Raw genomic sequence first — 24756 nt, 5'->3', positions numbered from 1 at the left:
AAGTAATAGTATTAGTATGACTAAAATATGACAGTAATATTATCCATCCTTCACTGTACCTTCAAGAAAAGACTTGTTTTTAAGAGATAATACTTGGTCTTTGCTAAATCTTTCCTGATCCCATTCACTATAAATATTCAGTCAATCCAGGAGAAATCAAATACATTATTGTTAGTATGTTCATAATTGGTTATTCATCTCTTTTCACTTTATTTTGTTAGTTGTATCTTAATTTGTGTTCATTGTGTCTCCCCTCATTGATTTTTAGGCTTCTCCAGGATTGAGACTCCCTGCTAATGTGAACATAAGGGGTGCTCAATGAATAGTATTGAAGGACTCCTTTTGCTACACCACCACAATTGAAATCAAATGAGAACAATCTTGACATCTCAATTTCCAGGAACAAAGGGTTAATACTTCAAATTTTTCTAGAGTCTGATCTTTAGACCTTTTTTTTAATTTTGCATCAAAGCCTCCATCTTTTTTCAGGTTTTTTAATGGGCAGATATGAACTTAGATCTCAGTTCAATGAATTCATTTTATTGATCTTCATTTCAACAGGTTTTGTGAAATATTCTGTACCTTTTATAGGATGCACTTAATACATTAAAAAGAGATATTTTCAATCTCAAAGGCTGAATCCCCAATTCTATTCCCAACCTTTCTGTTGATAGTTAAATACAAATATGGATACTGTTTCTATTCTCCTAGCCTTCACTTTTAACAATCTTTTTCAGGGTGTCTTAATGGGGAAACCTTCCCTAGCAACATATTTGCCTTGTGAGATTTTCTGTTTCCCTTGTGTTTTGTTAACTTAGTCTCATGTTTACTGGTACTTAGTATGACCACCTTTAGTTGCCAAAACTTGTAGGTCCTGGAGGAAAAAAATCTTTGTTTCTTCTCATTTATATTTGATTCACATTCAGCAGCTGAGTCAAAAACTGTCCTTTGTGGCATTGAATTATATCAGTAAATCATGACACAACACAAGAAAAGTCAAAATCCTGGCTTTTCATAGAATAGCTTTCTTGGGCACAAATGCTTACTGACTGAACTCTATGAAGAGAACATTGAAATGTGAGTCAAGAGTCCCGGGTTCTAGCTCCAATTCTGCTGTTAAATGACCATGTGACATTGGGCAAGTCACTTAACACCTCTGGGCCTCAGTTTTCCTTGCTATCAAATGAGGTTAGACTCGAAGGCTTCTTCCAGATCTCAAATTCTAGTTCTCTATGAGTTCCAAGGCAGAATTAATAAAGACACTGAAATTCATGGATGAAGGTCACTGGTAAACCTGTGAAGGAACTCCAAATTTCTTTGCCAAATCCCTTTAAGTGTTCATACCAGTTTATCTTCAAGAGAATTTGAAATACAGGCATTTAGCTGGTAGGGTGTGTAACGTCCAGGTTTGACAGGTTAGTCTCTGTTGGTAGAATCCTAGTCTAGTGTAAGGTAGCCCCTCCTACCATAAGTGATAGACTAGTTGTTTTAGTGATTAGGTGGGTTCCCTTACCACACAGCAGGGCTACATATTTGAAGGTGCTGGTGTACTATACTCATTTCTTGGCACTAGGAATGTTTATCCTCCTGAGATGGAATTGCAGCTCTTTGGACAAACTTTGCTTTGCTACATTTTTGTGGTTTCTTCTCTCTGACAAGCAGGAGTGTGGGAAAACCGGATACAGCTCAGCACCAAAAATGCACAGAAGGGGGAAAAAGCAAAAGATTTCTTCAGAATTTAAGAAATATAATCCAAGTAGCAAAAGGCATGCTGTGAGGAGTCATTCCAGGAAATAGTTTCCGATTTGCCTTTAAAACTCCAATACAAGGCTCCAAAACCAATTCAGTGCTAATAGAGAACTTAAATAAATCTTTATTACTTATATAGAACATAGAGTGCCTAAGGGCCACAATTTTCAAATCCAGTGTTTTTCTCATCTTGCTGTCAGCTTCATCTTAACTGATTTTTATTGATGGACACACAAACACTGCTTATTGTAGCAGCCCCTCTCTAGGAAACTTAACATTCTGTGATCCAGATCATGTTATTTCCAAAGGAATCTTCAATAGAACATTAAATCAGGAGCCTGGGTAATACTCAATGTTCAGAACAAGATACCACAGCAGGAAATTTCTTTCTGCCTGAACAATCTACTGTTCCATTTTTTGCAGTTGATTATTACCCCTTGTATAGCTCAGCAAAGATTAATCAGTTTTCATCAGTTATGACTAGTTAAGAATTTGGACACAACTCTGTGGACTCCAATTTCCCAATAGGTACAGAAAAAAAAAAAATCAAGATTTCTTCCGAATTTAAGAAAAATCATCTAACAGAACTGCATGAAAAGTACTTTTCTCATTGAATAATTTAATTGTGTCCAAAGAATTTGTTGCCTACTCTAGTGAAGCCTTATTTTAAATGAGCACATTCTATTAGATGCTCTGAACAAAATTTTGTTAATCCCTTCTGCTCTACTTTTATTCTACCACCTCTCTCCTTATACTACCCTTCTTCCTAACTCCCTGGCATGGCATCACAGTCCCTCACTTATATTTCCTCAGGCTTAATCCAATTTTGTCAATTCCACAGTTGGGTTTATTAAGAAATTCTCTCTTCTCATTATGGTAGTACCTTTTACATTTTCTAGCTTTTCTTCTTTGATGTTTTGCAGCACCTCATAATTTAGTACCTTATTCAAATCCTTTTCCTGAAACTATCTGTGGTATTTCTTCTAAGGACTTAGTTTCATTAGAGCTACCTTCCCCCCACCCCCCACCCCCAATGATCTTCTTTTCAGAGCCAGTTTTATACTTCTCTTAAAAGATGGAGAAAGAAATTTGAACAAATTGAGGTGCTCAGTTGTTAGACACAGGCAAAAACCAGACACCAAAGAAAAGCATGCAAGTTCAGGGCCCCAGATTCTTGTAGGCTGGGCAATTTTTCTACCACAAGAAAATCTCCAGAAGATACTTAGTTAGATGAAGAAATATCCCCTTTAGGAGTTTCATGTGACCATTACCATGTTAATAACAATCAAAATGCTACATATATATTTTTTAAAATAATGGTCAAAGTAACAACCTTTTAGGGTGATGTGATCATTATTTTTAGAGCCTTATAAATAGATTTTATCTTCTTGTTTGTTTTTTCCTACAAAGAGTATAATCTTTTTAGAACTAATGTTTGAGGAATCAGCTAAGTTGCTCAGTGGATAGGGAGCCTGACCTGGAGAAAGGAGATTCTGGGTTCAAATCTGGCCTCAGAGACTTCCTAGCTGTGTGACCCTGGGCAAGTCACTTAAACACCATTGCCTAACTCTTAGCACTCTTCTGCCTTGGAATCAATACTATGTATTGATTCCAAGACAGAAGATAAGGGTTTATTTTTTTTTAAGCTATGTATAAAATATCTTGCATTTCTACGAGTGTCCTTTTTCAAAGTCCGTTGGCACATACAGAAGGCAGCACATTGTAATGTAGACTGTACTCACTCAGTGTAAGAGTCAGGAGTAACAGACCTGTGCTTGAATCCCACTTCCAACATTTGCAAGTTTTGTTCTCTGAGCCACAGTTTTCTCATCTGGAAGATAGCCATTAAAATACTTAAGTTGCCTGTCTTTACAGAATCATTGTGAGAAAAGCACTTTTTAAACTTTAAAATGCTGTGTGGATGGGGGACAGCTGGGTGGCTCAGTGGATAGAGAGCCAGGCCCAGAGATGGGAGGTCCTGGGTTCAAATTTGGCCTCAGACACTTCCTAGCTGTGTGACCCTGGGCAAGTCACCTTCCTCCATTGCCCAGCCCTTATCACTCTTTTGCCTTAGAATCAATATATATACAGATTTTGAGATGGAATTTAAGGTTTTTAAAAAATGCTATGTGGATATAAAGTTGTTATTATTCCTTTCATTGTCATTCTGTTGTGTGCTAGAGTTTTCAGAGCACTTTCACAGACTTGGCAGCATTCTGTTCTCCCAACAGTGCTTTTAGGGTAGAGATTTTATTTTACATGTGAGGCAACTGAGGTATAGAGAGATGAAAGTGAGTTTACCAAGGTCACATGACTTAATTCACAAACAAACATTGGAGTGGCAGAAAGCTCAAGTTCTAGTTCTACTTTTACCCATTTATAGATATGTGTCTTAGAGCTTAAACTTCCTGAGCCTTAGAAATAAGAAAAATTTAAAAATGAAAATAAAATAAGAATAAAAATAAAAATATACAATTCACCAAGTAGTCATCAATATCAAACAAAATAACATGTATGAAAATACTTTGAAATCTATAAAATACTACATATATAATACATATATGTAATACAATCTATTTATACATATTTGTGTGTGTATTTATACATATAATACATATATATTTAGGATAGAGAGTATTTTTACTTGTGGCTAAACTAGAAACCATATACAATCATACCTCCTTTTATTCTGCTTTGCTTTTTTGCACTTCATAGATTTTGTGTTGTTCATCTCCAATTTTTCAACGGCGTGGGCTCATATCATTTCTCTGTGTCACACTTTGGTAATTCTCACTATATTCCAAACTTCTGCATTATTATTACATATGTTGTGGTGATCTATGATTGATAATCTTTGATCTTTGTAATTGTTTTGAGTTGCCATGAACCATACCCACATAGGACAGAAAATTTAGTTGTGTGTATTCTGACTGCACCATTGATTGGCTACTCCACATCTCTCTCCCACTCCCCAATTCTCCTTATTCCCTCAAACACAGCAATATTAAAATTAAGCTAATTAATAACCCTACGATGACCTCTAAGTGTCAAAGTGAAAGGAAGTGTAGAACAATGGGGCAAACTTCATTGTTATCTTATTTTAAGAAATTACTGCAGCCAGCCTACCTTAAGTAATCACCAGCCCCCATCAGTCAGCAGCCAAAAACATCAAGGCAAGACCCTCCACCCGTAATTATTGTTTACAAGAAATAGAGTTAAAACATAATGACATACACAGATTTAAAATAAGGACTTGGAGTGAAATCTGTTATACCACAGCTGAATTTTAAAAAACAGGTAACAATCATGATTTCAGACAATGAAGCTGAAAAAAAAAAATAGACCTAACTAAAAACAGTAAAGACAGGGAACTATGTTTTGCTGAAAGGTACCAAAGACAATAAATTAATCTTAGTACTTAAATATATATATATATATATGCATATATATATATACACAAAACACATACACACACCAAATGGCATAGCAAACAAGTAAATACTATGAGAAGCTAAATAGCTAAATAATTTATAGGAATAAAGAGTAAAACTATAGTATTTGGGGGACATCAACATACCCTTCTCAGGACTAAACAAATCTATCCAAAAAAATAAGCAGGAAAGATGTTAAGTACCTAAATGGAATTTTGGAAGAGTAAGAAATTATAAAACTCCTTATACCTATTGAAAAGAAATAAGAAAGTATATACATATTTTTTAGCTGTATGATGGAAACTTTGCAAAAAGTAATCATGAATCAGAACATAAAAACCTCACAAGCAAATGTGGAAAAGCAATAATATTAAACCTATACCTTATTTACCATAATGCTATAAAAATTAAATAAAGGGCCATTAAAAAAAATACTAAAAATCCACTGGAGACTAAATAACATTCCTCAGGAATTAATGGGCCAAATAACAAATAGTAGAAATTATAGATAATTTCAATTATTAAAATGGCAACAGTGAAACAACACATCATAATATCAGGGATGCAGCCAAAGCAATACTTAGAGAGAAAAATGCCTCCAAATTCTTTTATCAACAAAAGAAAGGGAGAAAAAATAAATTGATAAATTGAACATTCAACAAAAAAAAAACAATACATTTTTAAACTCCAAAATAAAAACCCTGAAAATCAAAAGATATTAATAACATCAAAAACAAAAAAAATGAATAAATAAAACTAGGAGCAGGGTTTTTAATAGACAAAATACTATGTGATTTAATTAAGGATAAGAAAAAAAACAAATTTCAAGTATCAAAAGTGAAAAAAGGAAAAAAATAGAAAAAAATTAAGATGAAATATAGCATGTTATTAGAATATTTACCCTACTGTATGCCACTAAAACTAACAACTTACATGAAATAAATGAATATTTACAAACATAAAATACCTGGACCCTTAAAAGAGTAAGAAATCCAGGATTTAAACAACCACATCTCAGAAAAAGACATGAAGCAATTCATAAAGGAATACCTGAAGAAAAAATCTGAGAGCTAGATAGATTCATAAGCAAATTCTATCAAATATTAAAAGAACAGTTCATACCAGTAATTTACAAACTGCTTGCAAAAATTGCAAAAGAAGGAATCCTGCCAAATTATTTTTATGACACAAATATGGTCTTGATGCCTAAACTAGGGAGAGTCAAAACAGAGAAAAAAAAAGACCAATATTCCTAATGAACATTGATGCAAAAATATTAAATAAATTATTAGCAAAAAATACTCTAGTAATAAATCATAAAATTATAACCCAATTGGATTTATTCTAGGATTGTAGAGTTGTTTTAAAATGAGAAAAACTATAAACAAAATTGACAATGCTAATAACAACAAAAAACATAAGATTACATCAGTTGATGCAGAAAAAACTTGACAAAGTACAATGCCCATTTCTAATTTTTTAATTAGAAAACATGGGAATGAATGTATTTTTGTAACAAGCAAAAGATGAAATGAATTTAGAAACAAAGTTTTGGTCTTTTGAGCATACTAATATATTAAGCAATGCATGCCAGTTGACTAACAAATCAGGACCAGGCCCCTTCCTCAGCCCAGAGCTAGACCTTGAATACAGGATGAGACAGACTTTTATACTTTAAAATGATTAATCAAATAAAACAAATTAATTCAAAGGAAACAATACAAAAGATTAAGGACATTTCAAGTTGGGAGGGAGTAAATAGCTATACTTCCACTGAATTCAGGAAAAGAGATGCCCCACTCTTCTCCAAGTGTTTGTAAATAATCAAAGGAACATGGAAACAAGAACTGATTGATCAGGACGGGACCTGTTTCCAAATAAAACATGTGGGTTGCCAGAGATGTACAATTGTGAGAAAACTCCTTACATCAGTCTTAGAATCTGGCTGCACTGATCAAAGTTCAACATAACCTGGACCTTGCTTAAGGGTCTCTAAACAGCAGGTACACATAGTTCAGTTCTCCAGCCATACAGAGGCTTGTTTCAAGCAATCCAATAAGGTTTTACCCATTTTCTCACAATTGAATAAAGCTTTCTCACTAGACGGGATTTGGACTAGGCCCATAATTGAACAGAAAGGGAACTGAATCAGCTCCAGATTTGAGTCACAAGATGGAGTCAGCATGGTTCACTCAGTTCCCGCAATTAACCACTTATTGCCTAATCCTCTCAATTTTCTCACACTTTTCCTTAATAAGGAAAATGTTTTCTGTCTAAAACCAAGAGCTTATATCATATGTAACAGGGACCACCTAGAGTCCTTTTTAGTAAGATTAGGGTCAGGGTGAAGAAAGAATATCTGCTGTCATCACTTCTATTTGACATAGTGCCAAAAATGTACTATTAGCAATAAAACTAAGAGATATTGAAAGAATAAGCTTAGTCAAAGAAAAAGCAGAAATCGTCACTTTTTACAGATGTCATGATAGTATATTTAGAGAACTGTAAAGAGGTAACTAAAAATTAATTAGAAAATTTATAACTTCAGCCAAGTTGAAAAGTATAAAATAAATCCACACAAATCATCAGTATTTCTATATAATTCAAGTAAAACCTGGCAGGAAGATATAGGATAGAAAGAAGGAAACATTTTTTAAGCATCTACTATGGAACCAGCACTGTGCTAAGCACTGTACAAATATTATCTCGTTTGATCATTATAATAATCCTGGGGAAGAAGCAATATTATTTTCCTCATTTTACAGTTGAGGAAACTGAAGAAGACAGAGGTTAAATGAGTTTCCTGCAGTCACACAGCTAGTAAGGATAAGAGTCTAGATTTGAGCTCAGCTTTTCCTGACTCCAAGCCCAGGGTTCTATACATTGTACCGCTTACATGGAAAGAGAAAATTCCATTTCACATTCCTAGAGAATATATAAAATATTTTGGGAATCTAGCTACCAAGATAGATAGATAGATAGATACATACATACATACATACATACATGCATACACAAAATATAATAATAGCTAATATTTATTTAATTTTAGCATAGCTATCCTGCCTTTGCTCCTACATGTGTACTACTAAATGAAGCCAGAGAAAAATCATAAAAATATGTTGAATTGGACCATTACAAATTTATGTTCCATAACCTCATCTGGGTCCCCATTGTTGCAAGACCTCCATAATCACCACTATTCTATTCACCATAGTAGATCTTCTTACCAAACTTCCCATAGTCCTCCATCTTCTTAGCTGAGAATCCTGACTTGTATTTTACTGGGGGGAAAATGAAGCCATTTGCCAATAACTCCATCATATTCCTTCTTCCTCATTTCATATCACCCAAATGTGTGCTGCTACTATTTCTTCCTTCCTTCATGTTGGCCCTTATAGCTGGCATAAACCTTTTTTATTTTTATTTTTTTTCCTCAATCATATGAAAAAACAACTTTCATCCTTTTTTTTTTGTTTGAACCAAATTCTTGCCCACTCTCCTTCCCTCCCTTTTCCCTGAGATGACAAGCAATATGATATAGCTATACATGTTAATAGTGTAAAATATCTTACCATATTAATCATTTTGTGAAAAGCAAACTTGAACAAATAAAATAAAAGTGAAAAAATAAATAAAGATATAATAGTATATCTCATTCTGTATTCAGATTCCATTAATTCTTTCCCTGGGAGCAAAAGGTGTTTTTCATCAAGTCTGTGAGGGGACAGCTAGGTGACTCAGTAGATTCAGATCCAGGCCCAGAGACAGGAAGTTCTGGGTTAAAGTCTGGCCTCAGGCATTTCCTAGCTGTGTGACCCTGGACAAGTCATTTAAGCCCAATTGCCAGCCCTTACCACTCTTCTGCCTTTGAACCAATACCTAGTATTGATTCTAAGATGGAAGGTAAGGGTAAAATAGTCCTTGAGGGTTTTCTTGGATCACTCCATTGCAAAGAATAACTAAGTCATTCATAAATGTTCATATATGATTGCCATTACTATGTACAATGTTCTCCTGGTTCTGCTCACTTCATTTTGTATTAGTTCATGTAGGTCTTCCAGGTTTTTCTTAAATCATCCTTCTCATCATTTCCTATAGCACAGTAGTATTCCATTGCAATCATATACCAAAACTTGCTCAGTCATTCCCCAGTTGATGAATGTCCCTTCAATTTTCAATCTTTGCTACCACAAAAAGAGCCACTAGAAATATTTTTATACAATCAGGTACTTTCTCCCTTTTAAAAAATCTCCTTGGCATCTAGGGTATACACAATTTTAAAAACCCTTTGGGCATCATTCCAAATTACTCTCCAAAATGGTTGGATCAGTTCCCAACTTCACCAACAGTTCATTAATGTTCCAATTTTCCCACATCCCTCCCAACATTATTTTCCTTTTCTGTCATATTTGCCAATCTGATAGGTATGAGGTGGTACTTCAGAGTTGTTTTAATTTGTATTTCTCTATCTAAGACTGATTTAGAGCATTTTTTCATATGCTTACATATAACCTTGATTTCTTCCCTGAAAATTGCCCATTCATATCCTTTGACCATTTATCAATTGGGGAATGATTTGTATTCTTAACAATTTGATTCAGTTCTCTCTATATTTGAATTATCAGAGATACTCTCTGTAAAATTTTTTCCCCAGCTTTCCCCTTTTCTTCTGATCTTAGTTACATTAGTTTTGTTTATGCAGATTCTTTTTAGTTTAATATAATCAAAATTATCAATTTTGCATTCTGTAATGCTTCCTCTCTCTCGTTTGGTCACAGATTTTTCCCTTATCCATAGATCTGACAGGTTGATTATTTATGCTCCTCTAATTTGTGAATGGTGGTACCCTTTACATCCAAATCATGTATCCATTTTGACCTTATCTTGAATTAGAATATGAGATGTTGATCTACACCTAATCGCTATTACACCTTTTACCAGTTTTCTCAGCAGTTTTTATCAAATAGTGATTTCTTGCCAAAAGCTTGGATCTTTGGGTTTATCACACACTAAGTAACAATAGTCATTTGCTACTATGTATTGTGTAGGTAATCTATTTCACCAATCTACTGCTGAATTTCTTAAATATTACCAGATCCTTTTCATGATTACAGCTTTGTAATACAGTTTGGGGTCTGATACTCCTAGGCCACCTTCTAACACATTTTATTTTCAGTGATTCCCTTGATATTCTTGACCTTTTGTTCTTTCAGATGAATTTTGTTATTATTTTTCTAGTTCTGTAAAATAATTTGGGGGCAATTCAATTAGTATGGCACATAAACTTCTTTATATGCACAAGTGATCACATTCAATTCTGTCCTCTCCAAAAGATTTTCCCCTCTATCACCTCTATTCTCTCACTTATTTTAAATCTCTTTTTGTCTCCTGGATGTTTTACTGCCTACAAACATAACCATTTCTCCTTAATTCTCAAAAAACCTTCACTTCATCTCTCTATCACTACTAGGTCTCATCCCATATCCTATGATTTGTGGATAAATTTCTTGAGGAAAACCATCTTTGCCTCCACATCCTTTTTTCTCACTCCCTTTTTGACTTCTAATGTTATCATTCTATTAAAAGTCTTGGTTTTACTTGGTATTACTAATGATTTCTTAAATGCCAAATTGAGAGGCCTTTTTTCAGTTCTCATCCTCCTTGTCCTCTCTGCTGCCTTCAATATTGTCAATCACCCTTTTCTCCTTGATATTCTTTTCTCTCTGGGTTTTTGTGACACCTCTCTACCCATCTTAGCATTCCTTTTCAGTCCTCTTGCCTGGATCTTCATCCAAGTCACACTCACTAACTAAATGTAGGTGTTATACAGAGTTCTACCCTTTGCCCTCTTCTCTTCCCACTTGGTAATCTCATCCAGTCCTATGAATTCAATTAGCATCTCCAGGCTGATGATTCTCAAACATACTTATATCTAGTTCTAACCTCTGCTTCCAGTCTTGCATCTCCAACTGCCTATTGACCATTTCAAACTATATGTTGCCGAGAGATATCTTAAACTTAACGTGTTGAAAACTGAACTCTTTATATTCTGCTTCACCACAGCCTTTTCTTCCTAACTTCTCTGTTATTGGTGATGACACCACCAACCTCCTAGGCACCCTGGTTCAGTCTCTGAGTGTAATCCTCAACTCCTTCCTCTCTCATCCTCACCCCCATCCAATCTGTTGCCAAGACACATCAGTTTTAGTTTTATTGCACATGTCCACCTCATCCCTGCATTGTTTTAATTGTCTTGAAAAAAGACCCTTACCTTCTGCCTTAGAATTAATACTAAGAATCAGTTCAAAGGAAGAAGAGCAGTATTAGGCAGTCACACAGCTAAGAAGTGTCTGAGGCTAATCAATCTTGTTTTGAAATTAAAAAAAAAAAATTCTGAAAGGTTTAAGAACTCTTTATCAATGCAGTGATCAACTATGATTCCCAAAGAGATGCTGCCCATCTCATGACAGAAAAATGACAAATGTTTTTAAATGTGGCCAATGTAAAAATTTGTTTTTCTTAACTATGCTTATATGCTATTAATATTTTGTATTTTCTTTTTCTGTTGAGATGGCAGATTATCTTATTTGATCCTTACAACAACCCTAGGAGATAGGTTCTATTATTATCCCCAGTTGAAGAAATTGAGATAGACAAAAGATGACAAAGCTTCTTAGTATCTGAGGCCTGTCAGATCTTCTTGACTCCATGTACTGTGCCACCTCACTGCCATAGCAACATCGATTTCTACTACAGTATTCAGGGATTGCATCTTATGTGTAAAATTAACTATTTTCTCTTCTAAGCTATATATTCTTTCCTTAAAAAAAAAAAAAAAGCCCTTCCCTTTCATTTTAGAAGGAATACTGTGTATTGGCTCCAAGGCAGAAGAATGGTAAGGGCTAGGCAATGGGGATTAAGTGACTTTCCCAGGGTCACATAGCTAGGAAGTATATGGGGTCAGATTTTAACCCAGGACTTTCTGTCTCCAGGCCTGGCTCTCAGTCCACTGAGCCATATAACTGCCTCATCAATCCTGTTTTTTGTTGTCGTTTTTTTAAACCCTTACCTTCCTTCTTGATAGACCTCCTTTCCTATTTTCATCAGACTTCTGCGGTATGTGTGTGTGTGTGTGTGTGTCTGTGTCTGTGTCTGTGTCTATGTGTGTGTGCGTGCGCATGCGCACAGTTCTGGGATGGAAGTCACTTATTTTACTTTCTCATTGGATTTTAAAAAACATTACTTGGTCCAGTTTGAACTTTAGAATTTTACCATATGGATTGTCTGCTGCCTCTTCAAGCAGTCATCTTGGCCAGAAGCTTTAGGAAACTATTAGCAGTAATATTTGAAGCCCCAAATGGAGTGATTTTTATGAGGAAGAATAGGGGAGGCTGCCTAAAGAGACCAATTTTGTGACACAGAACTAACTCATCCACTGATTCAAATTTAAAGTATAGCTAGAAGATAGAAACAAAGGCAGAAAACCAAGGGCAAATGCCAAATGGAAAGAAGCACATTCCTTAAAGAGTAATGTCAAGAGTGCTAAATCACAGAAGGTGAAATTAGATAGGTTTGATGAGGATAACAAAAGGATTGGCTTGGAGAGTTTTTTTTAGCTGCATTGAAGTAAAGATCAAACAAATGATAGGACCACTTCACAAGAATTGGATGATAATATCAGATGTTGATAAAGGTGAATTAATAAAAATGTTTTCTTGTGCTTTTTCTTCCATCGGTAATGATCTTTAGATATAAAATATAAAATTAAAATGGTCAAAAGAAATCAAATAAGTAAAGAATAGTTAGCATCTATCCTACCTGAATGAATTCAAGTCACCAGACCCAGATAATCTTATCCTAAAATGATGAAAGAACTATGATTGCCAACACTGTCCATGATCCGGAACCAGGAAGACCTCAGTTCAAATTTTACCTGAATCACCAGGTTTAAAGCCCTGGGGTATCAATTAGGATCTCAGATTCAGTTTCCTCATCTGTAAAAATGAAGACAATGATGGCTCTCACTTCACATTGTCCTGAGAGCCAAATAAGATAATGTAACATAAAGTTCATTGACAATCTTAAAGAACTAAATGAATGTTTGCTAGTATTACTATTTTTTGTTATTAAAAGGTGATAGGTAAATGTTGCTACAATTTCAAAAAAAGGAGTGAATCATAGAGTCCTGAAACCATGAGCCAATGAGGTTGACTTCTATTGGCAAGATACAACTCAAGGTTTTGTGAGTATTGAAAAAAGAATCCAACATTAACAGGTTATTAAGATCAGTTAGTGTCTGACTAATAACTACTTATTTGGGACATTATGAAGGGTATATTCCAGGTTCAGCTCCCCTCTACTGTAAAAGCTCTTTCACACCTCTTTTATGTAAGATAATTTACCTCTTGTACCTCTCCGTTCCTCCTCCTTCTGGTGCATTCTTCCTTCTTACCCTTCAACTTTATATTTTTTTAGATATCCCATCACATTAAATTCATACTCATGCCCTCTATTTATAATTCTTCTAACTATCCTAATAATGACAGAATTCTTTTTTTTTTTTTGGAAAATTTTATTTAATTAGTCAATTTAGAACATTATTCCTTGGTTACAAGAATCATATTCTTTCCCTCCCCTATCCCACCTCTTCCCTTAGCCAACGCACAATTCCACTGGGTTTTACATGTGTCTTTGATCAGAACCTATTTCCATGTTGTTGATGTTTGTACTAGGATGTTCATTTGGAGTCTACATCCCCAATCATATCCCCCTCGACCCATGTAATCAAGCAATTGTTTTTCTTCTATATTTCTACTCCCACAGTTCTTTCTCTGGATGTGGATAGTGTTCTTTCTCATAAATCCCTCCAAATTGTTCTGGATCAGTGAATTGCTACTAATGGAGAAGTCCATTACATTTGATTGTGCCACAGTGTATCAGTCTCTGTATACAATGTTCTCCTGGTTCTGCTCCTCTCACTCTGCATCAATTCCTGGAGGTTGTTCCACTTCAGATGGAATTCCTCCAATTCATTGTTCCTTTGAGCACAATAGTTTTCCATCACCAACATATACCACAATTTATTCAGCCATTCCCCAATTGAAGGGCACCCCCTCATTTTCCAATTTTTTGTCACCACAAAGAGTGCAGCTATGAATATTCTTGTACAGGTCTTTTTCCTTATTACCTCTTTGGGGTATAAACCCAGCAGTGCTATGGCAGGATCAAAGGGCAGACAATCTTTTAGCACCCTTTGGGTATAGTTCCAATTTGCCCTCCAGAATGGTTGGATCAATTCACAACTCCACTAGCAATGTATTAATGAATGACAGAATTCTTAAGAGCTATAAGTACCATCTTTTCATGGAGGAATATAAATACTTTAACATTATTGACTTTCTTATGATTTCTCTTTGCTGTTTACTTTTTTTTGCTTCTCTTGAATCTCATATTTGCAAGTCAAATTTTCTATTCAGCTTTGGTGTTTTCATTAACAATACTTGAAAGTTCTTTATTTCATTTAATATCCATTTTTTTTCCTGAAGGATTATCCTCAGTTTTCCTGGGTAACTGATTCCTGTTTGTAATTCTAATGAGAGTTCCAGAAAATCATATTCTGAGCCCCCTCATCTTTTAATAGGAAAGCTGCTAAATCTTGTCTTATCCTGGCTGTGGCTCTTCAATATCTGAATTTTTTCAGTGTAGCTCTTTGTAATATTTTCTCCTTGACCTGGGAGCTTTGAAATTTGTTTATAATATTCCTGGGAGTTTTCATTTTGGGATCCCTTTCAGGATGTGATGTGATGGTTCTTTCAATTAATATTTTACCCCTTGGTTCTAGAATATCAAGGCAGTTTTCTTGATAATTTTTTGAAAGAGTAGATCTAGGCTTATCTCTCCTCAATTTGTTCTCTAGGTCATTTGTTTTTCCAATGAGATATGTCACATTTCTTCTATTTTTTAATTTTTTAAATTTTGTTTTGTTTCTTAATGTCTTGTGGAGTCATTAGCTTCCACCTGCTCAATTCTAATTTCCAAGGAATTGTTTTTCTCAGCTTTCTACCTCCTTTTCCATTTGACTAATTCTACTTTTTAAGATTTTTTCTTCAATGAATTTTTGTATCATTTGTATCTTTCCATGTAGCCAATTTTACTTTTCAAAGGCTTTTTCTGCATGTATTGAAATAATCGTGTGATTTTTGTCGGTTTGCTTGTTAATATGATTAATTATGTGGATAGTTTTCCTAATATTGAATCATCATTGCATTCTTGGTATAAATCCCACCTGGTCATAATGAATGACCCTCATGTTCACTTGCTCTGGAGTCTTTTTGCTAGTATTCTATTTAAGATTTTTATACCTATGTTCATTAAGGAGATTGGTCTATAGTTTTCTTTCTCTGTTTTTGACCTGTGTGGTTTTGGAATCAGTACCATATTTGTGTCATAAAAGGAATTTGGTAGAACTCTTTCTTTGCTTATTCTGTCTGTCAAATAGTTTGTATAATATTGGGATTAGTTGTTCTTTGAATGTTTGATAGAATTCATTTGTGAATCCATCTGGACCTGTGGATTTTTTCTTAGGGAGTTCTTTGATGGCCTCTTCAATTTCTTTTTCTGATATGGGATTGTTTAGGTAGTCTATTTCTTCCTCTGTTAGACTAGGCAATTTATATTTTTGTAAATATTCATCCATATCACCTAGACTGTCATATTTATTGCCATATAATTGGGCATAATAATTTTTAATGATTGCTTTAATTTCCTCTTCATTAGAGGTGAGGTTTCCCTTTTCATCTTGGATACTATCAATTTGGTTTTCTTCTTTTCTTTTTTTAATTAGATTGACCAGTACTTTGTCTATTTTATTTGGGGTTTTTTAAATACCATCTTCTAGTCTTATTTATTAAATCAATAGTTCTTTGACTTTCAATTTATTAATTTCTCCTTTGATTTTTAGGATCTCTAATTTAGTTTTCATCTGAGGAGTTTTAATTTGTTCACTTTCTGGTTTTTTTTTAATTTGCATGCCCAATTCATTGACCTCTGCCCTCCCTAATTTGTTAATATATGAACTCAAGGATATGAATTTCCTCCTGCGTACTGCTTTGGCTATCTCCAATAGATTTTGAAAGGATGTCTCATCATTGTTATTTTCTTTAATTAAATTATTAATTGTTTCTATTATTTGTTCTTTGACTAACCAATTTTGGAAAATCATATTATTTAATTTCCAATTAATTTTTGACTTATTTATCCATGTACCCTTACTAATTATTATTTTCATTGCATTGTGGTCTGAGAAGGTTGCATTTATTATTTCTGCCCTTTTGCACTTGTTTGCAATGTTTTTATGCCCTAGTACATGGTCAATCTTTGTGAATGTACCATGTGCTGCTGAAAAGAAGGTGTATTCCTTTTTGTCCCTATTTATGTTTCTCCACACATCTACTAACTCTAATTTTTCTAAGATTTCTTTCATTTCTCTTACCTCTTTCTTATTTATTTTTTGGTTTGATTTATCTAGATCAGATAGAGGAAGGTTCCAGTCTCACACTAGTATAATTTTTCTATCTATTTCATCCTTGAACTCCATTAGTTTCTCCTTTAGAAATTTGGATACTATACAATTTGGTGCATACATGTTCAGTACTGATATTTCCTCATTGTCTATACTGCCTTTTATCAGGATATAATTACCTTCCCTATCCCTCTTGACTAGATCTATTTTTACTTTGACTTTGTCAGATATCATGATTACTACAACTCTTGCCTTCTTTTTCTCAGTTGATGCCCAATAGATTTGGCTCCACCCGCTAACTTTTACACTATGTGTGTCTACCTTCCTCATGTGTGTTTCTTGTAGACAGCATATAGTAGGGTTTTGGTTTCTAATCCACTCTACTATTTGCTTGCATTTTATGGGTGAGTTCATTGCATTCACATTCAGAGTTATGATTACCAGCTGTGTATTTCCCATCATTTTGGTTTCCACTCCTAGTCCTGCCCTTTCTTCTTTCACTATTTCCTTCTACACCAGTGTTTTGTTTTTAATCAATCCCACTAATTCTCACCCTTATTTTACTTCCCTTTATATTCCACCTCTCTTCTTATTCCCCTCTTATTTTCTTTATGGTCTTTTTAAACTAGCCTCTACCCTCTCCCTCCCTTGTATTGCTTCCTTCCCCACCAGTCCATTTGTTACCCTTCTACTTGTCAATAGGATGCAAATCAATTCTCTGCCCCAATGTATTTGATTGTTCTTCCCTCTTTGAGTCAATTTCAATGCACATAAGAATTGAGTATTTCCCATCTACAATCTCTTTACCCTTCCAGTGTATTCGTGTTCTCCCCCACTCCCTCCATGCACTTCTTTATGACATATAAATTTACTCCATTTTGTTTCTTTACCCATTTATCTTAGTATTAGCCTCTTTTTTTAACTCTAGTTATATATGTATATATATGTATTATGCATACATATATTTATATACATATTTATGTCTTGGTATTTCATCCTGTACAGTTTGTCACTGTTCCCACTAAGTATAATTCTTCTAGCTACCCAGTTGATAATAACAATTTCTATGAGTTACCAATATCCTCTTTTCTTGTACCCCATGGGATACCTATCATTTTAACTTACTGGGTCTCTTAAAAAAAAAAAGTTGTTTGTTTTATTTTGTTTTTCTTTTTTTTCCTTCTTTCTTAATTACCTTTTGATGATTCTCTTGAGTTCTGTGTTTGGACATCAAATTTTCCGTTCAGGTCTGGTCTTTTCTTTACAAATGCTTGGAATTCTTCTATTTTGTTAAATGACCATACTTTCCCCTGCAAGAATATAGTCAGTTTTGCTGGGTAGTTGATTCTTGGTTGTAGACCTAGTTCTCTTGCTTCCCAGAATATCATATTCCATGCCTTTTAGTCCTTCAGTGTAGATGCAGCCAAATCCTGTGTTATACTCACTGTAGTTCCATGGTATCTGAATGGCTTCTTCTTAGCAGCTTGTAATATTTTTTTCCTTGGTCTGGTAGTTCTTGAATTTGGCTATAACATTCCTGGGTGTTTTCAGTTGGGGATTAAGTACAGTAGGTGATCTGTGGATTCTTTCAATCTTCACTTTTCCCTTTTGCTCTAGAATGTCGGGGCAGTTTTCTTGGATAATTTCCTGTAGAATGATGTTCAAAGGCTTTTTCTTTTGTCATGATCTTCTGGTAGACCAGTAATTCTTAAGTTATCTTTCCTGGACCTATTTCTAAAACTTCTGTTTTGTGGATGAGGTGTTTCATATTTTCCTCAATTTTTTCATTCTTTTAATTTTGTTTTATAGTTTCCTGCTGCCTTGTGAAGTCGTTTGCTTCTAATTATTGTATTCTAGTTTTTAAAGACTGAATTTCATCCCTGGCTTTTTGGTCATTCTTCTCCTTCTGTTCTGATTTTCTTTGGAGGTCATCTTTCATTTTCTTTGCCTCATCTTTCACCTCCTTTGCCTCATTTTTAAGCTGATTAATTTTGGCTTTCAAGACACTATTTTCTCATTTTAGTTCAAGTGCCTGTGTTTCCAGATGACTTCTCTTATTTTTTAAGTTTTTTATTCCCAGTTGTCTTCAACCTCTCTTAATTGTGTTTTGAATTGTACTTTGAGTTCTTCCATAGCCTGTGTCCAGTTTGCTGCAGTTTTTGTGTTTTTGCTTGGTGTTCCTTGATCCTCTTCTGTTTCATTTGCTCTTTGTTCATTGCCTGGATAGAAGCTGTCCATTATAATTTCTTTTTTTTTCTTTTTCTGTTGTTTGCTCATATTTGCCCCTTCTTTCCTCCTTGTAGTTGCCTATAGTCTTGCCCCTCTCGTTATGTGCTAGATTTGTGGGTTTGGGTTTTTCTATTCTGATGGGACTTCTCCTCTGCTCTGCTGATTGGTGAGGTTGAGTCCTGATGTCATATCTCCCCTAGCTGTCAGCAGAAGCTGAAAAGGAGCTGGACTTCCCACCTTATTATTAAGGTGTTCTGTAGTGGTTGCAGCCTTCACTCTTGGAGCTTGATCAGCAAGGCTCTTAGAGCAGCTTGTGGGGGAGGGATGTTGGAGTTTGAGCTTCCCTGTCCTCTAAAGGCTTGATAATATTAAGTCAGGACAGAGTTGTTCTTGCAGAGCTGAATTTGCCCTGAGGCCAAAACTATGGGAAAGGGATGGGGGGCACAATATAGTGTTTTGGCTGCAATTGGGCTGCCTTCTCTGAGTTTCTCCTCCATCTGCCTCCCCGCCGCCTATGTTCAAATCCCTGAGCCTAGTACAGCTTTGCCCACAAGGTACTCCCTCCAGACTAGCACCCTTGCCTGCCCAGAGATTCCAACCACTACTGGAAGCTCAGTACTATAGGTAGGGGAGGGGTCCTGGGACCTTCCTTCTTCCTTCCCCTTAAACCCAAGTATTCTCAAATTCAAGCTTTTGGGGGGCATTCCTTTTAAATTGAGTCCAGCAGAAGGGTTCCTTAGCTCTGTCCTGTTATTAGATTTGGTTTTCAGTCCCCTAGGAGCATTTTGTTTTTAATTGATGAGGAAGGGCTTTTAGAGGTCTGAACTTTTGCTGCCTCTGAGCTGCCATCTTGACTCCACCTCTCCCAATTCAGCTTTTCAAGGTGTTTTCTTTAGCTCTTTTACCATGTGGCCTATTCTGTTTTTTAATTCATTATTTTCTTCAGTATTTTTGTACCTCCTTTACAAAACTGTTGACTCTTCAGGATTTTTGTGCATTATTTTTCCCATTTCTTTTCTCATTTCTTTTCCCAATATTTCCTCTACCTCTTTTATTTGATTCTTAAAATCCTTTTTGAGCTCTCCAAAGAATTCTTTTTGGGCCTGCAACCAATTCAAATTTGTCTTTGAGGCTTTAGATGTAGTAGTTTGGGCTTTGTTTTCTTCTCAGTTTGTGTTTTGATCTTCTCTGTCAACATAATGACTTTCTATGGTCAGGTTCTTTTTTTTTTTTTTGGCACTTTTCCAGCCTATTTCTTTACTGTTAACTTTAAAAATTGTTAAAGTTGGACTCTGCTCCTGGGGTGAAGGAGGCACTGCATCAAGCTTCAGGTTGTTTGTGCAGCTGCCTTCAGAGCCAACTCTGGAGGGTCTGTGAAAGTTTTCTTTTCTTTCAAAGTCCTATATACTTTAAGGGGATATGTGTTTACTAATTTCTTAGCCTGTGCTCTGATCTATGAGCAACCACAAGCTGTCTTTTCCCCACTGGAAATATGACCAGAGTCCTTGCCCCCTTGTGTATGAATACTCTAAAGTACTAGTGCTCCTTCTTGTGCTAGAACTGTGACTCAGTTCTGCATATGGAGAATACAAGAGTCCTGTACCTAGTGTCAGCAAAAGGACCCCTATATAATCTCCCTCTGACCTATTGACCAACCTCCTTGCTCTCCATGGGCTAAAAACTCCAGAAGCTGTTGCTGATGATTCAGTTACTCCCAAGGCTTGCCAAGGCAGGGTAGGGTCCACATCAATGAGAGTTACACTGACTAGGCCATGCTCTACTCTCACCCCAATGTGATAGACCTTTTCTGACAACCTTTTATGTTATCATGAATGGAAAATTTTCACCCCACCAGTTTGTGAATTCTATCACTCCAAAATTCATTTTGAGGCATCATTTTAAAATTATTTAGAGGGGAATTTGGAAGATCGCAGGTGAACTTTTGCCTTTTCTTTACCATCTTGTGACAATAAGAAATATGAAAGCAAAGTCAAAAGACTGGGGACGGGGGGCAGGACAGAAGAAAATATAAAACAAAACGTAGCAAAAACAACTGACATGTAAAACATATCAAGGAGAAAAAACTCAAGAATCACCAGACTACTTGATAACTATGACCAAAACAAGAGCTTAGACATACTCTATTATTTTAAAATAGAAATAAATAGGATCTACCTATCACTTTCTGAAAGAAACTCCAAATACAGAATTTCCTGGAATATTATAACCCAAATCCAGGGCTCCCATCCAGATCAAAGAAAGAAGAACTGCAAGTAGATAGAAAGAAGGAATTCAAGTACTGAGGAGCCACAGTCAGGATCATGCATGATTTAATAACCATCACTATAAAGAAACAGAAAGTTTTGAATACCATATTCCAGAAAGCAAAGGATATGGACTTTTAATCAAGAATAATCCAGCTAAAGTGAACATAATCCTAAATGGGGAAAAATGGATTTTTAAAGAAATAAAGGACTTCCACGTATTCTTTTTTTTTTTTTAATAAAACCCTTACTTTCTGTCTTGGAATCAATACTGTGTGTTGGTTCCAAGGCAGAAGAGGGGTAAGGGCTAGGCAATGGGGGTCAAGTGACTTGCCCAGGGTCACACAGCTAGGAAGTGTCTGTGGCTAGATTTGAACCTAGGACTTCCTGTCTCTAGGCCTGGCTCTCAATTCACTGAGCCACCCAGCTGCCCCCACTTCCACACATTCTTGATGAAAAGACTAGAGCTGTGTAAAAACTTTGAAGTCCAAACACAAGAATAAGAGAAATATAAAAAAATTAAAATTAATGGATAATGATAAAGGACCAAGCAAGAATAAACTGCTTATATTCTAATATGGGGATATGATACCCATGTCTCACTGAACTCTGTCATCAGCAGCAGTCAGAGAGCAAGTCTTAATTAGAGAGAAGGCCTGGGAGTAAGTCTTGAAGAATTGGGGGGGGGGGGGCGAGAAAACACTGGAGAACCAAGAGGAAGGGAAAGAAAGATTATGAAAAATTATTCCATATAATCAAGGTGCATCTGTAAACATCTATACAAACTAGGAGGGTGGCTGATACTTAAGGCTCACTCTTATTTGAACTAGTCAGAGGAGGGAGGAATACACATATAGAGTTGGATACAAACATATATCTCACTCAATAGAGAAATGAGGAAAAGAAGAAGCAGTTTAAGGGAGTGGTTAGTCTAAAGTAAAACAAACTAAAATAGGCTCTTTTTGAGATGGCAAAGAATGGAAACCTGAGGAGAGAGGTATTCATAATTTAGGGAATGGTTCAACAAGTATAATATCTTAATTGGAATACTATTTATTGTACTATAAGAAAAGATGAATGAAGAGTTTCAGAGAAACCTTGGAAGATTTATATATGAAACAAGACAGACTGAATTGAACAGTACCAGGACAACAATATGGTTAAGATAATTTACTTTGAAAGAATTAGTAACTCTGATGACTTTAATCTGCAATTGCAATTCTAAAGGGCAAATGATGAAAGATAATACTCACTTCAGAAAGAGAGGTGAAGGATCCAAATGTAGGATATACATATATATATAATATGTCTGTGTTTATATGTACAGACATGTACATAGCATATTTCTGTATGGGTACTCATACACATGTACATATTTACACACAAGTGCATTGTATGTTTCTCTATGTACATGTATATATTACATCTCTACATCCCCATGTATACACAATCAGTGTGGACATTTGTTTTGATTGTCTTTTGTTTTTAAGAGCCCAAAATTTTTATCATCCATATGATTTGTTACTGGAATTTTTCTGAAGCAATTTTCTATAAAATTTAGCTAATTCATGACATGCCCTGAGTTGTTGCCTTGAAAAGTTATTTAAATTTTTTTTGTTAGTGAACTGCTCCCATCTTTGTCTAGAGTTCTTAAGTGAAAGATTTAACTGAAGAAAGTTTCTCCACATTCCATGTTGTTGGGGAGAATGAAATATTCCTACAGGAAATAGAACTGAAGCTTCACAGTTTATTTCTTGGTGTTAAATTCCTCTCCTTTCTGTGCTGATTACCTTTATAGAATTTTAGTAAAAGGGAGCCTACCTATCCTTCCTTTTTAAAATCTCTGTCCAAAAATTTAGTGGAGTGCTTATCAGATTATGAGAACTGTGAGTTTATTCAAGGCCTTATATTTCTTTGTCTTTCAGCTGTGATACGTAGGGAACAAATACATTGTACACACACAAATATGTATGTTAGTTTGATTTTAGCCAGGACTATTATTAATAAATATGACAATATTCCAGACACATAAGTCCCTGAATATTTACTTTCCTTTGTGAAGTACTAGGTGTAATTTCTGGGTATTGGTGGGTAAAAGGGAGAGACATTCTTCTTTATTCAATACTTATTATTGTGGCAGGTTTTTATATTGGTATAGGAGGGAGAAAATACTTCAATAATTATTACATAATAGACATTTTTGCATTACTATTATATGTCAAGGAGTTTTGATTTCATAACATAAGATCTTCCAGTGGGTGAACTCATTGTATGGGGAAGATAAAGGATTTGCTTACCCATGGTCACACACCTAGTAAGTATCTAAAGTAGGTCTTGAGTTCAAGGATTCCTTCTTCCAAATCCAGTACTTTATCCACTATGTCACCTTACTCTTTTTAATAGTGCTTTAGTAGTTAGTATTATTTATTAATATTATTAGTTTCATTGTTAAATTTATTAATACTATTATTTAGCCTTGATCTTTAACCTAGCTTGGCCTTTTTGATTTTTCATTGTTTGCTTGTCTTTTTATTAAAAAGTTGGCTATCATTTCCCACCCACTAGTAAGTGGTAATTAGCAAATCACCAATGTTACATAGCAGCTGAGATCTTAGTATTTGGGGCCAATGACACCTAATTTTCAATGTTCCTGCCCTGATCAAATCAACTTTTTAAGTTTTCACCTTCTTTATGCATGTGCCACTTTGGAAAATATTGGTTACATTACATTTTGAGTTCTCGTCCCATATATCTGCCCTTATTGTGATGGCATATGCCCAAGACAAACTTTTTTATTGAGCCAGTTGAATGGAAAAATAATACCTATTTAAGAGAACTAGGAAGGAACAAAGACATTGAAAAGAAACCTAAAAGAAAAAGTATAGCCCCAAACAGGAGTCATTCTTGAGAAATAATGAACAAAACAGAACTTTTTATAAAGGATATCACTTACAGGAAAGTTTCCACTGATCAATTATTGAGCCAAAGGAAAGAGCAAGAGAAAAGCCAAGAAAAGAAACAGAAAGTCCTATGAAGAAGTATGCGAAGAAGAACCTTAGTTGGAAAAAAATAACAATGAGCTTTGGACACTTTACTCATTGTAAATTTTTGAAACCCATTTTGTATATATACTGATCTTACTGTAATTCTCCTGATTTCCCCATTACAAATCTTATATTTGTATATTCCCTACACTTAATAAGGACATGGCTGATTGGAACTGGACTGGAACCTAAAGATAATCCAATACAACTGCCTCATATTGCAGAGGAGGGCCAGAAAGCTAACTTGCCCAAGATCACATGGTCATCCTGGAATGGTGAACCAAATGCTCCAAATCTTCTCACTCCCAAACCAGTGCATTTTTTACTACATCTTGTAATCAATAAACTGAAATACTGAAAGCAATGACTCTACTAGTCATTTTTATTTCGTACAGAAATGTCCTTATAGTCTTAGCACAACTTTAATCTTTAATAACTTTATAAGTATAAATGTGTCAAATGTGACCAGAAAAGTTTTAAGATTATTTAAACTTTTAAATATTGATGCTCCTTAT

General features: G+C 35.0%; 1 protein-coding gene across 29 annotated transcripts in view; it reads left to right on the top strand.

Annotated features, from left to right (window-relative positions):
• The window catches only part of TTLL5 (tubulin tyrosine ligase like 5), a 409941-nt gene that overhangs the window by 338201 nt on the left and 46984 nt on the right, over positions 1-24756 (top strand). For 3 of the 29 annotated variants that reach the window (XM_056810661.1, XM_056810659.1, XM_056810657.1), the window contains one exon: positions 269-24601. The exons of the other annotated variants lie outside the window; for them this stretch is intronic. In XM_056810661.1, the coding sequence (XP_056666639.1) occupies positions 269-284 (16 nt within the window). In that variant the 3' untranslated portion in view covers positions 285-24601. Of the gene's footprint in view, positions 1-268; positions 24602-24756 lie in introns of those variants that run through there. 29 annotated transcript variants of the gene reach the window in all.

Source organism: Monodelphis domestica, chromosome 1 (genome assembly GCF_027887165.1).
Source record: "Monodelphis domestica isolate mMonDom1 chromosome 1, mMonDom1.pri, whole genome shotgun sequence".
NCBI lineage: Eukaryota > Metazoa > Chordata > Mammalia > Didelphimorphia > Didelphidae > Monodelphis > Monodelphis domestica.
Note: the sequence above shows the minus strand (reverse complement) of the source record. Positions and strands in the feature narration are given on the sequence as shown.